At 41.1% G+C, this 16,824-nt stretch overlaps 1 protein-coding gene across 2 annotated transcripts in view; it reads right to left on the bottom strand.

The window, feature by feature from the left end:
• The window catches only part of ZSWIM5 (zinc finger SWIM-type containing 5), a 205,288-nt gene that overhangs the window by 47,980 nt on the left and 140,484 nt on the right, over positions 1-16,824 (bottom strand). For both annotated transcript variants that reach the window (XM_060206007.1, XM_060206008.1), the window contains exons 5-6: positions 10,238-10,417; positions 2,176-2,352 (exon numbers count right to left, since the gene is read on the bottom strand). In XM_060206007.1, the coding sequence (XP_060061990.1) occupies positions 2,176-2,352; positions 10,238-10,417 (357 nt within the window). The remainder of the gene's footprint in view (positions 1-2,175; positions 2,353-10,237; positions 10,418-16,824) is intronic.

The raw sequence follows: 16,824 nt of genomic DNA, 5'->3' as shown, positions 1-16,824 counted from the left end.
AAGCTCCAGCTCCACCATAAACAAGAGCTAAGCAGTGCTCTGGTTTCTCTCTCTGTATCCTTCTCTCTGTACCCCTCTACTGTTAGAACAAAGAAAGGAAGAAAAATAAAGAAAGAAAGAAAGAAAAGAAAGAAGGAAAGAGGTCAAGAATAGATTAACAGAGTCAGAGGAGACTTTAAACTTAAGCTAGAAAAACCCTATTCTGTTATGAAGGTGAAGCTAAAAAGATAATTTGGTGACAAATGCAGGTTGTATTCCAGATACTATCATAGGATAATTTAAGTTTCAAACCCAGTGTCTTCTCAGCAAAACATATAATTTTAGACTAGATTATAAAGTTGCTCAGTAACTGTTGACTAGGAAAACCTATAAACTGGGAGCTGGGCGGTAGCGCAATGAGTTAAGCGCACATGGTGCAAAGCGCAATGACCAGTGTAAAGATCCCGGTTCGAGCACCTGGCTCCCCACTTGCACAAACAAAGCAGGTCTGCAGGTGTCTACCTTTCTCTCCTCCTCTCTCGATTTCTCTCTGTCCTATCCAACACAATAATAACAACTACAACAAGCGCAACAACAAGGGCAACAAAATGGGAAAAATGGCCTCCAGGAGCAGTGGATTCGTAGTGCAGGCACTGAGCCCCAGTCTAACTGGAGAGGCAAAACAAAAACAAACCTATAAACTTATGTCTTTTTTTTTTTTTTTTTGCATTTTATTTTTTAAAAGCAGACTACTGAAAGAAACAAATACTGAATGATGCATACAGAATGTATCTTTGGAACTTGCTAGACTAATTACTAATGGTTGTGTTAGTAGTTGTTGAAATTTATTAACCCTTTTCCCCAACAAAACTTAGGAAACAGAATATAAATTTCTCTATTTGTGATTATTGTACCCCAGATGACTGCATATGACAACAGACCTCACATAAATACCCGAGGTCCCAACATGTTGATATAAGTACTGCCCATATTATAGTTGTGTTGCCCATACCTATGCAGAAGGCTGGCTCAGGATATGGCATGAAGTTCTGGAGCTAATTTTTAAAAAAATATATTTTACTTTTTTATTAATGAGAGGGATAGGAGGAGAGAGAGAAAGAACCAGACATCACTCCGGTACATGTGCAGTTGGGGATTGAACTCATGACCTCATGCTTGAGAGTCCAACACTTTATCCACTGCGCCACCTCCCGGACTACACGCTACAGAGGAGAGAGAGACAGAAACAAAAACAGGGAGTTGGGCAGTAGCACATCAGGTTAAGTGCAGGTGGTGCAAATCCCAAGGACCAGTGAAGGATCCCGGTTCAAGCCCCTGGCTTCCCACCTGCAGGGGAGTGGCTTCACAGGTGGTGAAGCAGGTCTGCAGGTGTCTATCTTTCTCTCCCCCCTCTCTCTTTCCCCTCCTCTCTCCATTTCTCTCTGTCCTATCCAACAACGATGACATCAATAACTACAACAATAACAAAACAACAAGGGCAACAAAAAAGGGGAATAAATAAATAAATGTTAAAAAAAAAGAGAAAGATATCATATTTTCCTTCAAAGCAGGTACACTATCCAGGTGAGCCTACACTGCCAACCCAGAGCTCTGAAATTCATATTCTTTCTCTCCCTCTCTCTCTCTCTCCAGAAAACTGGTCAGCTCTGGTTTATGGTAGTGTTGGGGATTGAACCTGGGACCTTGGAGTCTCAGGCATTGTTGGGTATTACACTAGCTCCCCCCTGCTCCATGATTGCTTGATGCTGTGGTCTATTTACATAATCATTGTTTTGTTTGAGACCCACCCTGCCTGCAGGGCATTGGTTTAATCCCCACTGGTTAGATGGAAGCTTGCTACCTTCACGCTCTTTTTTTCTACTCCGCCCCCTCTCCTAGCCATTTCCTTTTCCAACCTGCCACTTCCGCTTCAGAAGATATAAAGGCATTTTTTTCTGATCAATAAAAACATTGCATTGTGTTCCTGCTCAGCCATGAGAGTTCCTGGTTCCTCTCCCGCATCGCTGAGTAAGCAGCAGCCTAGGTTGGCTCTGGTCGAGTTCTCTCCAACCCAGAGAGCATGTGCCCAGGAAGAAATACTCTTAGGCTAGCCTGGCAAGGCATGCCAGCCTGTTTGCATATCCATTATGCTATCTCTCACCTATGCAATTCTTAAGAGTAGAGAAGTAAACTTACCAAGCCACAGTGGCTGTCCTTGGGAATTAAAGAGCAGTCTCTCACTTTCCCGTTGGCAGGCAGGAGCTGTATATATATCGCTGCTGATGATTCGCTGTAAGTGGCTGTCCTGCCAATGTAATTCACGGCCCTCGATAGCTCTTGTGAACACTGTTCGTTTTGGCCTGGATAAGGAGTCTGGGGATAGAAAGATATGTAACTGTTCAATAATGAGTAATTGGAAGCACTAACTCCTATGTCTTTTTCAGGGTAGGAGGATGGGTAGAATAGTGTATGGATAGTGAGAACAGTGGTCCTGACATCCTCTGGGTGCTTGCTATGCTCTTTTTTCGATGGATAGCTTTTACTGTGCCCTCTATGGAAATAGTCTTTCTACAGAGAGCTACGGCTACACAAGACCAATTTCTCATAGAACTCTGAGTAACATGAAAGAGAGTAATACTGTTCAGCCACTCAATTAAGAGAATGAAAACTTTTTATATAAGCCTGATGAAGACAGAAACAGCTAGATAATTTCCCTGGACAATTCATAACCTGTCTCATTTACACCATGACCTTATCAGACAAAGGACTTCTGTGAACTTCATGTTAAAAGAACTTAAAAAGAACTCAAGCCTTGTGTGTTATACTACCTCTGTCACACAAATACCTGAGTAACTAACATGTTACTAATAAAAAGACTAATTTGTTTCCTCATTGGAGTCTAACCAAGTCATCTCTTCTCAGAAAAAGAGGTGCAGTGAAAATAAGACAGCATAGTAGGCTAAATAATAAAAATTAAAAAAAAATCTTATTGATAGGCTAAAGAAATACAGTACAGCTGCTGACACATGGGTACATTTTCTCACCTCCCTGTGATAGGTGTCTGTAAAACACTTTCATCCTCAGCTTAGGCTTCATTCTAAAAGATAGTATATGGGAAAAGCAAATGGAAGGTGTATTGTCATGAGCTGTGGATACAGCAGAACTCATGGAGATGACATTAAATAAAATTAAAGGGAGGCTGCGCCAGGTGGTGGCATACCTGGCTGAGCACACACATCACAGTGCGCAAGGATCCAGGTTCAAGCCCCTGGTTCCCACCTGTAGGGAGAAGCTTCCTAAGTGGTGAAAGAATGCTGCAGGTATATCTACCTATCATCTCTATCTCCTCCTTCTCTCTCAACTTTTCTTTGTTTCTATAAAAAGTCAGCAAAAGTAAATAAAATATATTAATAAAAATAAAATGGAAAATTAAAGGGGGGAAAAACACATAAAGGGAAAGCCAGAGAAGTGGCTCAGTGGATAGAAGGTAGGACTGGCAAGTACAAGGCTCCACATTTTTCCTTTGTACCACATAGCTCGGAGGTGTCCTGACCTCTATGTCATAAAGCAAATAAGTAAATCTCAAAAGAGGCCAGGGAATAGCTTGAATAGTCGAATACATGCCATATCATGCTTAAGGCCCTGGGTTTGAGCTCCAGAACTACTGAGGAGCACCAAGAATAGTATGGGGGGGGGGCATTCCACAGGTGGTGGAGTGGTGCTATGGTATCTCTCCCTCTTGCTCTGTCCTTATACAACTCTCTTTCTCAATCCTGGAAATATAGAATGCAAAAACTATGCAGGGAGGCCACTCAGCAGTGGCATCACAAATACATGAGGCCTGGGTTCACTATTCAGCACCACTATAAAAGAGCTACCATAGTGCTTGAGATATATCGTGACTCTTGGCCAGATTAAGGGTAGTTGAAACTATTTTGAGTTAAAAACTAAAGGGATGTCCACATGAGGTGCATTTACTCAGACTACGCAAAAACTTAGTAAGGAAAGTCAGAGGATTCAGACTGAACACAAAAGTAATTAGCAAGAAAAAGTCTTTGGAGTCCAGTTATCTCTTCAGAAGTTGTCACATTTCATAAAGTATAGGTTCAGAAGATTTGAGTAGTGCTAGTGGTATTTATTGAGATGGCTTCTCCCTTATGTTTTCTCTTTTACAGGCTACAGTCTAAGCCCCTCTTCTATTGAACTCAGACTCCACCATGGATCTGCTCAGCCCACAGTGGAAATTAGATTCTTAATATATTTTTCTTTTTTTCCTTCTCCTTCTAACCAGAGCACTGCTCGGCTATGGCTTATAATGGTGCCAGTGACTGAACCTGGGATCTCAGAGTTTCAGGCATGAAAATCTTTTTGTGGGCACCAGGTGGTGGTACACTTGATTGAGCACACATTACAATGTGAAAGGACACAGGTTCAAGCCCCCAATCACCACCTACAGGGGTACAGCTCTGCAAGTGGTGAAGCGGTGCTTCAGGCGTCTCTCTGCCTCTCTCCCCTATTACTACCTTTCTTCTTGATTTCTGACTGTCTAGCCAATGGATAAAGATAATAAAAAAATTAAAAAACATACTGTAAAAAAATCTTTTTGTGAGTTTGGGTGATGGTGCACAGTTAGGCACACAATGTTACCAAGTACAAGGTCCCATGTTCAAGCCCCTAATCCCCATCTATGGTGGTGGCAGTGGCGGCTGCAGCGGCAGCGGCGGCGGCGGCAGCGGGGGGGGGGGAGATCATGAGTAGTGAATCAGGTGTCTTTTTCTTTTTATATTCCCCTTCCCTCTCAGTTTTTCTCTGTCTCTAGCTAATAAACAAACAAATAAATAGTAAAAGAAAGCAAAGGCTGGAGAAATGTAGTGATATCTAGATTACTATACCCCACTTGAGTTCACTTACCATGTTGCTCTCCACTATGTTCAGCTGTGAGCACTGAGAAATTAGGGAGTTAACTCAAAGGTTAAGGCTTTGCTATTTGAGTGTAAGAAAGGGAAAGGAGGATTAGAATGTATATGCAAGGGTGTGATAATAATGATGCACCCAGGAATCTCACCCAAATAAGGAGGAAAATGAGGCTAGCAAGAGAATGAAAAAGTAGTAAGATCAAAAGTCCTAGTGGGTCAAAGAATTACTGGATTTAGGTTAATAAAGAAAATAAGCTAGTAAAATTGGTGGTGGCAATTAGAGCTGCTTGAAATTGGTTAGAAAATAAGCTAGTAAGACTGGTGCTGGTAATTAGAGCTGCTTGAAATTGAGGCAATAAAGACGGTATAGTTATTGGTAATGACAAGGTTTATGGTATGATCATAGGATCATATAGCTATGCTTTGTTGGAAAATGAGCCTACTAGGAGAGAGTAAGGCAAAGAACTGAGAGTAAAAATATTGGAAAGATACCATCTTTGAGGCTACTGACCATCAAACATACTGACAGAGCAGGCCTGGGAGATGGAACTATGGACAGACCAGCTGAATTTGTATGCATGAGGTCAAGGTTTGATTCCCGGCACTGCATATATTTAAGAGCAGATTCTCTGGTTTCTCTCTCACACAAATAAATAAATCTTTAAAAAATTATGATACACTATTAAGAACATTCAACCCACCTTCTCTGGCTTATCTTGGATGGAGCTAGAAGGAATTATGCTTAAAAAATTTTTTTTAAATTTATTTATTAATGAGAGAGAAAGAACCTCTCTGCTGGGGGTTGAACTTGGGACCTCATGCTTGATAATGCAGTGCTTTATCCATTGCGCCACCTCCTGGACCACGAAGGAATTATGTTAAATGAGCTGTCAGAAACACAAAGATGAGTATGGGATGATCCCATTCATAAACAGAAGTTGAGAAAGAAGAACAGAAAGGGAAACTCATGCAGCTATCAAGAACAATGAACCCACCTTCTCTGACCCATCTTGGACAGAGCTAGAAGGAATTATGTTAAGTGAGCTAAGTCAGAAAGATAAAGATGAGTATGGGATGATCCCACTCATCAACAGAAGTTGAGGAAGAAGATCTGAAAGGGAAACTAAAAGCAGGACCTGACCAAATTGTAAGTAGGGCACCAAAGTAAAAGCCCTGTGGTGAGGGGTAGACATGCAGCTTCCTGGGCCAGTGGGGGGTAGGAGTGGGTGGGAGTGATGGGTCACAGTCTTTTGGTGGTGGGAATGGTGTTTATGTACACTCCTAGCAAAATGTAGACATATAAATCACTAGTTAATTAATATGAGAGGGGGAAAATCAATTGTATGTCTCAAAATTTTTCAAAACACAAACTGAATCTTTTTAATATATAGGCTGTGTATTTGATATGCGGACTCTCTCAAAAGCCTAGACCAAGTAGATTAGAAGCATCCAATAGCACAGCTATATACAAGATACTGGATACTGTACAGCAAGCCATAACAAAGGGACTTTTCAAAGTTAACCCAATTACCAAATAATGTGATGATAACATTAACTATCGATTGTCTTTTTGAACTGTAAGACAGCAGGAACCTCACATCTCCACTATAGAGCCTCTACTTCCCCCAGTCCTGGAACCCTTGGATAGGGCCCACTTTCCCGTATGCCTCTCCCAATCCATATCAAATAATATTGCATCCGCTGACCACAACCTAACCAACGCAACGATTGCCACCTCAACATGCTTCACCTCAGACTGTGTCCAGAGACTTCACGTGTGGAATGACAACCCTTCAGCTTCATTACTCGGGTGAGACCTTTCCTTTTATAGTACACTCTAATTTCATCTCAGGTGGTTCACTTTCTAACAAAGTCCCAAAACCTAGATATACACCAGTTTCTGTGAGAGAGAGCTTATGTTCACACGTATCCATAAACTACTGCAAAATATATACTTGAAAGAAGTACACTAGAGTTTGCAGTGAGTATCCCCCTAACACTTCCTTTCCACTATTCCAAGCTTTGGGTCCATGATTGCTCAACAACTTGTTTGGCTTTGTATGTTAACTTTCTTTTCAATCACCAGGTTCTAGATGCCATCAGGATGCTAGCCAGGCTTCCCTGGATTGAAGACCCCACCAATGTGTCCTGGAGCTCAGCTTCCCCAGAGACACACCCTACTAGGGAAAGAGAGAGGCAGACTGGGAGCATGGACCGACCAGTCAATGCCCATGTTCAGCGGGAAAGCAATTACAGAAGCCAGACCTTCTACCTTCTGCAACCCTCAATGACCCTGGGTCCATGCTCCCAGAGGGATAGAGAATGGGAAAGCTATAGGGGCAGGGGGTGGGATATGGAGATTGGGTGGTGGGAATTGTGTGGAGTTGTACCCCTCCTACCCTATGGTTTTGTTAATTAATCCTTTCTTAAATAAAAAAAATTAAAAAAAAAGAAAGGGAAACTCAAAGCAGGATCTGAGTTTGGAGTAGGGCACCAATGTAAAAATCTCTGGGTGGATGCTCAGCTTCATGGAGGGGGGATGAGATGGGACAGTCTTTTGGTGGTGGGAATGGTGTTTATGTACACTACTATTAACTTGTAGTCACATAAATCACTATTTAATTAATATGAGGGGAGAATTGATTGTCTCAAACTTTTAAAAAAAATTTTTAATTTTTTTCCCTTTTTGTTGCCCTTGTTTATCATCGTTGTTATTATTGTTGTTATTGCTATTGTTGTTGGACAGAGAGAAATTGAGAGAGGAATGGAAGACAGAGAGGGGGAGAGAAAGATAAACACCTGCAGACCTGCTTCACCACCTGTGAAGTGAATTCCCTGCAGGTGGGGAGTCGGGGTTTGAACTGGGATTCTTACACCCATCCTTGCACTTTGCGCCATGTGCGCTTAATCTGCTGTGCCACCACCTGACTCTCTCAAACTTTTCAATGCACAGACCATAGGCTGAGTCTTTGAAATGTTGACTCTCCTAAAAGCTTATAACAGGAGAGCAGAAGCAACCGGTGGCGTTACTTTATAAAATACAAATATATATATATATAAATAACATCAAAGGGAAAATTATGGTGAGGTCATGTATGATACAGCAAGTCCTAACAATGGGGTTTTCAAAGTCAACCCAATTGACAAATAATTTGATTATAGCAATAACTATCTATTACCTTCTTAAACCCTAAGACAGCAGGGACCTCCCACTTCCTCTATAAAGCCCAAATTTCCCCCAGTCCTGGAACCTCTAGGGTGGGGCTCACTTTTCAGCATGCTTTTCTCAATTTATACCAATTGATACTGCATCTGCTTCACTTCACAATATGTCCAGAGACATCAGGCATGGAATGTCAACCCTTCAGCATCATTACTCGGGTGACACCATTCCTTTCTCATAGGACTCCTTAATTCCATTTTTGGTGGTCCACTTCCTGACAAAGCCTCAAAACCTAGATATAGATCAGGTCCCATCAGATAGGGCAGATGTACACGTTATCCATAAATTAGGGCAAAACATATACCTTAAAGCAAAAGTGCACAATAGTTTGCAGTGAGTCAATAAGTGAAGCAAGCAAGTAGACCTAAAAAGACACCTTAAAGTAACTAATGAAATAGCTTGTACTTAGACCTAAATGCTCTCCTCACCTACTTCCTATTACACTTTCCTCAGTCACTCCAAAGCTAACCTTATCAAAGTAAGGACTATAAAACCTGAATAAGGGCAAGAATAAGGGCAAGACATCATACTTTAATGATGACTCTTTAGTCACTATTGGGCCACTCCATCAGCTGGGGTCCTAGTCGGGGAATCCTGGATTCCCAAACAAGCATGATGGGCCTGGACCTCAAATGGATCTTCTCTCCATTGTCAATGGTCATCTACATCAGGAACAGCATGGTGGACCCCATTGGTGGCCCCCAAAGGACCTTGCTTCCATCCTCCGAAGGGGGGTTGGATAATATACTCTATCTACCACCTGGAGAAGATAGGTCCTGAAATTGGTACAACTTGGAATGTTCCTACTGATGACCACAGAGTGCAAGTTTGGACCTGCAGGATGCAGAGGTTACCTAGGCTCCTATGCTGAATATGGGCCCCAGATGGGGTTTACAGTAAAAAATATTTATACACTTTTCTTCTATTTGGAAGCTACTCTCTTCCCTGATCCAGATTTCTAGTCCTTTTTCCAGCCATGGCATCATCTTCCCAGATAATAACCTGGGTCCACCTGAATATCAGATGTTAGGCTCAGGCAAAAACTAATAAAGTCATGGGCCCTCTGGAATATACCTAAAACAGACCTACTAGCTATTTCCAAAATGGAGACCCCAAATCTTCATCTTCAATATTCCAGCCTTTAGGTTCATGATTAATCAACAATTTGTATGGCTTTGTATGTTGGCTCTTTTTCAGCCACCAGGTTCCAGATGCTACCATGATGCCAACTGGACTTTCCTGGACAGATGACCCCACCAATCTTCCTCAGAGCACTGATCCACTAGGGAAAGAGAGAGGCAGGCTGGGTGTATGATCAACCTGTTCATGCCCATGTTCAGCAGGGAAGCAATTACAGAAGTCAGACCTTCCACCTTCTGCACCCCACGGTGACCCTGGGTCCATACTCCCATGGGGTTAAAGAATAGGAAAGCAATGGGGGGGGGATGGGATAAGGAGTTCTGGTGGTGGAATTGTGTGGAGTTGTACCCCTCTTATACACACACCCTTTTTTGTCAGTCTTCTATCCTTCTCTTGAGGTAGGTATTCCATGTTAAATCAATCCCCAACCAAGGCCAAGATTCATCAGTCATAAAGAACTTGAAGGGTAGGGAGTCGGATGGTAGACAGTGGGTTAAGCGCAGGTGGCGCAAAGTGCAAGGACTGGCATAAGGATCCTGGTTCGAGCCCCTGGTTCCCCACCTGCAGGGGAGTTGCTTCACAAGCGGTGAAGAAGGTCTGCAGGTGTCTATATTTCTCTCCCCCTCTCTGTCTACCCCTTCTCTCTCCATTTTTCTCTGTCCTATCCAACAATGATTATATCAATAACAACAACAGTAATAACTACAATAAAAAAAAAAGAACTTGAAGGGTAAAGGGGATTCATTCAGAGGGCTCTAGCAATTTATGCTGGCTACTATAAAGTAACTCTAGATGTGGAGAAGGACGGTATCCCCAAAGTCAAAGGTAAAAATTTATCCTTATCTAAGTTTTGGCATTTCAAGACAAAAGAGGAAGCTTTTTTTAATTTAAGATAACAAGAGGTTGTCCAGTCACTTTGCCCTAACGTTTCACCCTCTGAGATTTTGGAGTTCTAGGCAAAAAAGGATTTCTGGCTCACCAGGGCTATGACTGATATTCTGAGAAAGTGCATTGGTGATGTTGGGCAGTTCATGCCCATAGTTCCCATCCTCCAGAGGACAGACGTCCAGGTCACTCCACTTCTGCAGTTGCTGCAGCCAACAGGATTTTTCCTCCAGTTTGCAATGTGGATTGAGAATGATGCATACCCATAATGCTCCTGGAAAATAAAATATTTGATGTATGTATAAGCCATGTTTCACTTTACTCTTTTCTTTCACTTTTAGTTGGTATGAAGTCTCCAAAACATTAGTTTTCTCAATATGAAAAATAAATAAGAAACCAGATATGTTAAAAAAAATTTTCAAACTGGCTTAGTTTGCATTTCTCAAAATTACTTGGAGATCATCTTGACATTTTGTGTGTTCCTGTGATGATGAGCAAGACATACTTGGGCCTAGATTCTGAACTCAAAGCTGCAGTCCAACAAATACCCGCTGAGAACAGCAGCCATGTGCTATTCCTACTTCCTTCCCTTATACCCAGTTCTGTGCATTGGTAGTGTCAGGAATCAAACCTGGAACTTCTCACTGTTAAGTCCCCTATATGTAGGATAGATACCTTCCTGCTATTCCCCCCACATCCCAGACCTCTCTGTTCCTACCTCTGAGGAACAATTTAGTGGAGGAGATAGGTACAAAAATAATGCCATTTCAATCTGGTAAGTGACAAGATGAAGTTAAATTTATGGTATAACTACAGTACACAGAAAAGGCATTTAGTGGAAGGCTGGGAGTCAGAGGGGAGGTGCTCAGAAAAGGTTTCAATTTTTACTGAGTTAACCTTGGACTTGCTCAGATTTAAATTCCTCAACTATAAATCTAAGATCAGAACACCATTTACATTGTAGGGATGTCACGAGAATGAAGAGACAACATTTGTAAAGGGACTAGCATATTATTTGGCATACTGTAAAATGTTACACTTACTTTTCCCAAGGAAAATAGTTTATATTGATTTCAATTCAAAGGTGATATTCTAAAACAGTAGTATTCTTGGATCCTCTGTGACATAGCAGATATCATATCACATAATGCACATAATCAATGGGTACTTTTTAAAAAAACTACATGTATGTCTTCTTTTCAAGCAGACCTGCTTTTTTTTTTTTTCAAGGCTGCTTATGTGGCTGAATTAAAAAATTGTTTCAATCTCAAGTTAGCAATAAGTGTAGCTGCAGAAGTCTGAAGTTAAAGATTAGTTGAAATAGGGTTATTTTGGGGTGGGAGAGATAGCATAATGGTTATGCAAACAGATTCTCATGCCTGAGGCTCCAAAGTCCCAGGTTTAATCCCCATACCACTATAAACCAAGCTGATCAGTGCTCTGGTGTTTCTCTCTGTGTCTATCTCTCTCAAAAAAATTAAATAAATAAAATATTTAAAAAAAAGAAATAGGGTTATATTTATGGATAGAGATATATTGATACTATTTTAAGACCCTTCAGAGTCATATGGAGATGTTTTCAAAGAACATTTTATACTAGATATCAAATGCCAAGTGAGGATGGTGATAATTCATTGGATCAATTCAAATTTTAAAATCATGAAAATCTATACTATAAAATGTAGGGGGCTAGGTGGTGGCACACCAAGTTAAGTGCACATAGTAGTAAAATGTACTACATAGTATAAGTTAATACAATGATGGTTCTCAAGGAGATTATAGTTATGACTCACTAAAATAATAATTAAAATAAAGAATGGTAAATGCTATTATAGGCATATATAATTCTGTGAGACTATGATGAAACAATTCTGCATATGGGGTCAGGAAAAATAGAAAGGAAATGACATTTGAGTTTGGTAAGAGAGACACCTGCATCTCTGTTTCACCACTCATGAAGCTTTCCTCCTGCAGGTGGAAACCAGGGGCTTGAGGAATGAAAACAGGTACAAACACACATTCTCCCTCTCTGTCTCACACACACACACACACACACACACACACACACACACGCACGCACGCACGCACACACATATGCATGCACGCACGCACACACACACATACATAGACAGGAAGGGAAGAGGAAGAAACAGAGAAGGAAGAAAAAGAAAAAAGAGAACAGCTATAGAATTTTGAAATTTTTAAAGTGTGTGGATGAGAGATAGCTGGCTTTGCAGAACAAAGTTGAAACCATCATCTGCATACATCCACTAAAAGTGGGGGCTAAAAATGGTAGAGTTAGTGTTGAGGAGTCTCTTCTCTCTGAAAATTAAAGAATTAAAAAGTCACTCAGAAAGTTATTTAGCAGTAGTACTCTGTATGTGTGAGGCCCCAAGTTCAATCTTCAGTACCACAAAAAACAATATGAACAGTTATGGAACATTAGATAAAACGAGAAAGATTCAGGGAGTCAGGCGCAGTGCAGCGGGTTAAGCACAGGTGGTGCAAAGTGCAAGGACCAGAGTCAGGATTCTGGTTTGAGCCCCGGCTCCCCACCTGTAGGGGAGTCACTTCACAGTCTCTTCACTCCTCTCCTCTCCTCCCTTCCTTTTCCCTTTCCCTTTCCTTTCCCTTTCCCTTTCCTTCCCCTTTCCTTTAACCTTTCCTTTCCTTTCCTTTCCTTTCCTTTCCTTTCCTTTCCTTTCCTTTCCTTTCCTTTCCTTTCCTTTCCTTTCCTTCCCCTTCCCCTTCCCCTTCCCCTTCCCCTTCCCCTTCCCTTTCCCTTTTCCTCTTCCCTTCCCTTCCCTCCCCCCCGCCCGCCTCCAGGGTTATTGCTGGGTCTCAGTGCTTGCACTACGAATCCACTGCTCCTGGAGGCAATTTTTTCCATTGTCCTTATTCTTGTCATTATTGTTGTCACTGCTGTTTTGTTGCTGGATAAGACAGAGAGAAATCGAGAGGGGAGGGGAAGACAGAGAGGGGGAAAGAGACACCTGCAGACCTGCTTCACTGCCTGTAAAGTGAAACTCCTCCAGGTGGGGAGCCAGAGGCTCGAACCGGGATCCTTATGCCGGTCCTTGTGGCTTAAACCATGTGCGCTTAACCCGCTGCACTACAGCACAACCCCCGCTGTTCTTATTTTCTATAATGTCCTCTAAATCTGTTCAGAGGACTTAGAAAACAGAGAACACAGAAAATTAGATGTCAATGTTTATGCAATAGGAGTAATTCCAGACAAAGAGAAAACAGGGTGAGAAAATTTTCTTTTCAAAAAATGACTAGATGACATGTTTTTTTTTTATATGAAGAGGCTTACCAAACATTATGCATTTTTTTTTAATGTAAAAGATGAGCCTTGGTAGGTGGTTCAGTGGAGAGAGTGTCTGAACCTCAATCATGAGGTTCTGAGTTTAATCTCTAGCATTGTGTGTTCTCTCTCTCATATCAATAAAAAATACTATCTATGAATCAGGAAGTTAATTTTCGTACATGGTATGGGATAGTGATCCAGTTCTATTCTTTTGTGTGTGACTATTTTCTGAACACCATTTTAAAAAAGCTTATTCCTTTTTAACAATTAAAAAAAATTAGTATTTATTTAGTCCCTTTTTGTTGTCCTTGTTTTTATTGCTGTAGCTATTATTGTTGTAGTTATTGATGTCATTGTTGGATAGGACAGAGAGAAATGGAGAGAGGAAGGGAAGACAGAGAGGTGGAGAGAAAGATAGACACTTGCAGACCTACTTCACCGCCTGTGAAGCGATTTCCCTGCAGGTGGAGAGCTGGGCTCCAGGATCCTTACACCGGCCCTTGCGCTTCACGCCACACACACTTAACCCGCTGCGCTACCGCCCAACTCCCTCCTATTAACAATTTTAATAGAAACTTATTCTTTTGAAAGATTTATTTTATTTACCTCATATGAGACAATGAATTTCACATGAAAGAAAGAAGCCAGAGTATAACTATGGTACATGCAGTACTGGGGATGAAACTGGGAGCCTCAAGCATGCAAGTCCTACATTCTATCAGCTGAGCTATTTCCTTGGTCACTAATAGCATTATAAACAATTTCTTCTGGGAGTTGGGCGATAGTGCAGTGGGTTAAGCTCACATGGCACAAATGCAAGGACTGGCTTAAGGATCCCGGTTCGAGTCCCCGGCTCCCCACCTACAGAGGGGAGTTGCTTCATAAGCAGTAAAGCAGGTCTGCAGGTGTCTTTCTCTCCTCCTCTCTGTCTTCCCCTCCTCTCTCCATTTCTCTCTGTCCTATACAACAACAATGACAACAATAACTACTACAATTAAAAAAAAACAAGGGCAACAAAGGGGGAATAAATATTAAAAAAATAATTTATTCTATTTCATGAGAGAGTAAGAGACAGATCAGAGTAGTACTTTGGAATGTGTAGTGGGAAGGACAGAACATGGATTTTATGCTTAGAAGTCCAGAGTTCTACCAGTGCATCACCTCTCAGATCCATCCATCATTATTGAAATACTTCCCCCTGTGACATTTTATGCTCTAGGCCCCTTTGTTATAAAGAAAATATTTATTATTAAATGTATATATAATTTCATTGATTAATGTGTCTATTTTTATGCAAATACCACACTGTTCTGATGACTGTAACTTTGCAGTATAGTTTGAAGTTGGGGAGTATGATGACTATGTTGCTGTTCTTTGTCAGAAGTACTTTGGTGATCCAGGACCTTTTTGTGGTTTCAACAAATTTCACTATACTTATTATAATATAAAATCAGTTAAGAAGTGAAGTTCTATGCCTAGAATGTGTAGTCTTATAAACCAACTTTACCTAACTTCAGAAAAACAAACAACTTGAATAAAGAAATGGGTAAAGGGGGAGTTGGGTGGTAGCACAGCAGGTTAAGCGCACATGGCCCAAGACTGGTGTAAGGATCCTGCTTCCAGCCCCTGGCTCCCCACCTGCAGGAGAGTCACTTCACAGGGGGTGAAGCAGGTCTGCAGGTGTCTATCTTTCTCTCCCCCTCTATTCTCCCCTCCTTTCTCCAGTTCTCTCTGTCCTATCCAACAATGACGACATCAATAACTACAACAATAAAATAACAAGAGCAACAAAAGGGAATAAATTAATAATATATATATTTTTAAATATTTATTTTATTTATTCCCCTTTGTTGCCCTTGTTGTTTTATTGTTGTAGTTATTATTGTTGTTGTCGTTGTTGGATAGGACAGAGAGAAATGGAGAGAGGAGGGGAAGACAGAGAGGAGGAGAGAAAGATTGACACCTGCAGACCTGCTTCACCACTGTGAAGCGACTCCCCTGCAGGTGGGGAGTCGGGGTTCAAACCGGGATCCTTATGCCTGTCCTTGTGCTTTGCGCCACCTGCGCTTAACCTGCTGCGCTACAGCCCGACTCCCTAATTAATAATATTTTTTTAAAAAAGAATGGATAGAGAATCTGAATAGACACTTTTCCAAAGAAGACATACAGATGGCCAGTAAGTCCATGGAAAGATATTCACCATAAGTACAAATCAAAACAACAATAAGATAATACCTTATAACAAGCATGGCCATCATTCAAAAAGACAAGAAACAAAGGGAACTGGTACACTCTTGGTATTGATGTAAAGTGCTGTAGTCACTATGAAAAGTAGTATGGGGATTTCTCAATAATTGGAGATAAAATGTTCCTATGATCCAATTATCTTACTTCTAGGTATTTATCCCCAAAATACAAAAACACTAATTTGAAGATAAACATGCACCATATGTTTAGTGAAACTTTTTTTTGAATTGGGCGATTAATGATTTACAGCAAATATAGTTGTTGGTATATGTGTAAAATTTCTCATTTTTCGGAAGTCGGGCTGTAGCGCAGCGGGTTAAGCGCAGGTGGCGCAAAGCACAAAGACCGGCATAAAGATCCCGGTTTAAGCCCTGGCTCCCCACCTGCAGGGGAGTCTCTTCACAAGCAGTGAAGCAGGTCTGCAGGTATCTATCTTTCTCTCCTCCTCTCTGTCTTCCCCCATCTCTCTCCATTTCTCTCTGTCCTATCCAACAACAACAATAACTACAACAATAAAAAACAACAATGGCAACAAATGGGAATAAATAAATAAAAATTAAAAAATTCTCATTTTTCTTCAAAATACTCTCACCCCAGCCTACCCCCCCCCCCAACTCCCAGTCCTTTACTTTGGTGCAATACACTAGTAACTTTTTTTTTTTTTAACAATAGCCAAGAACTGGAAACAACCTAAGTGTCCATCAACTGAGGGATGAATAAGGAGGTTATGGTATATGTACACAAATAGAATGCCATTTGGCATTAAAAGGATGAAATCTTGCAACTTGCAAACACATAGATAAACATACTTATAGAAGGGTTTATGCTTAGTGAAATACAGACACCATGATTTCACTTACAGAGGCAAATAAATAAATACATGGATGAACTAATACAAAACAAAACAACAACACCAAAAAAATGTCTGGACTATAAGTTCAAGTGGTTACCAGAAAGGAAGTGGGTAGGGGAAAAAGTGCAGGGAACAAATGTATAGTGAAGGGCAGAACTGAACTTTTAGTGGTCAACTTAACACAGTGTATATACATGATGATTTTCAGTGATGTAGATGTAGACCTGATAGTTACAGAACATTATAAGGCACAGGCCAGGTGGCAGAGCAC

The sequence above is a fragment of the Erinaceus europaeus genome, chromosome 13, assembly GCF_950295315.1.
Source record: "Erinaceus europaeus chromosome 13, mEriEur2.1, whole genome shotgun sequence".
NCBI lineage: Eukaryota > Metazoa > Chordata > Mammalia > Eulipotyphla > Erinaceidae > Erinaceus > Erinaceus europaeus.
The sequence above is the reverse complement of the archived record's forward strand: the minus strand, read 5'-3'. Positions and strand labels throughout refer to the sequence as shown.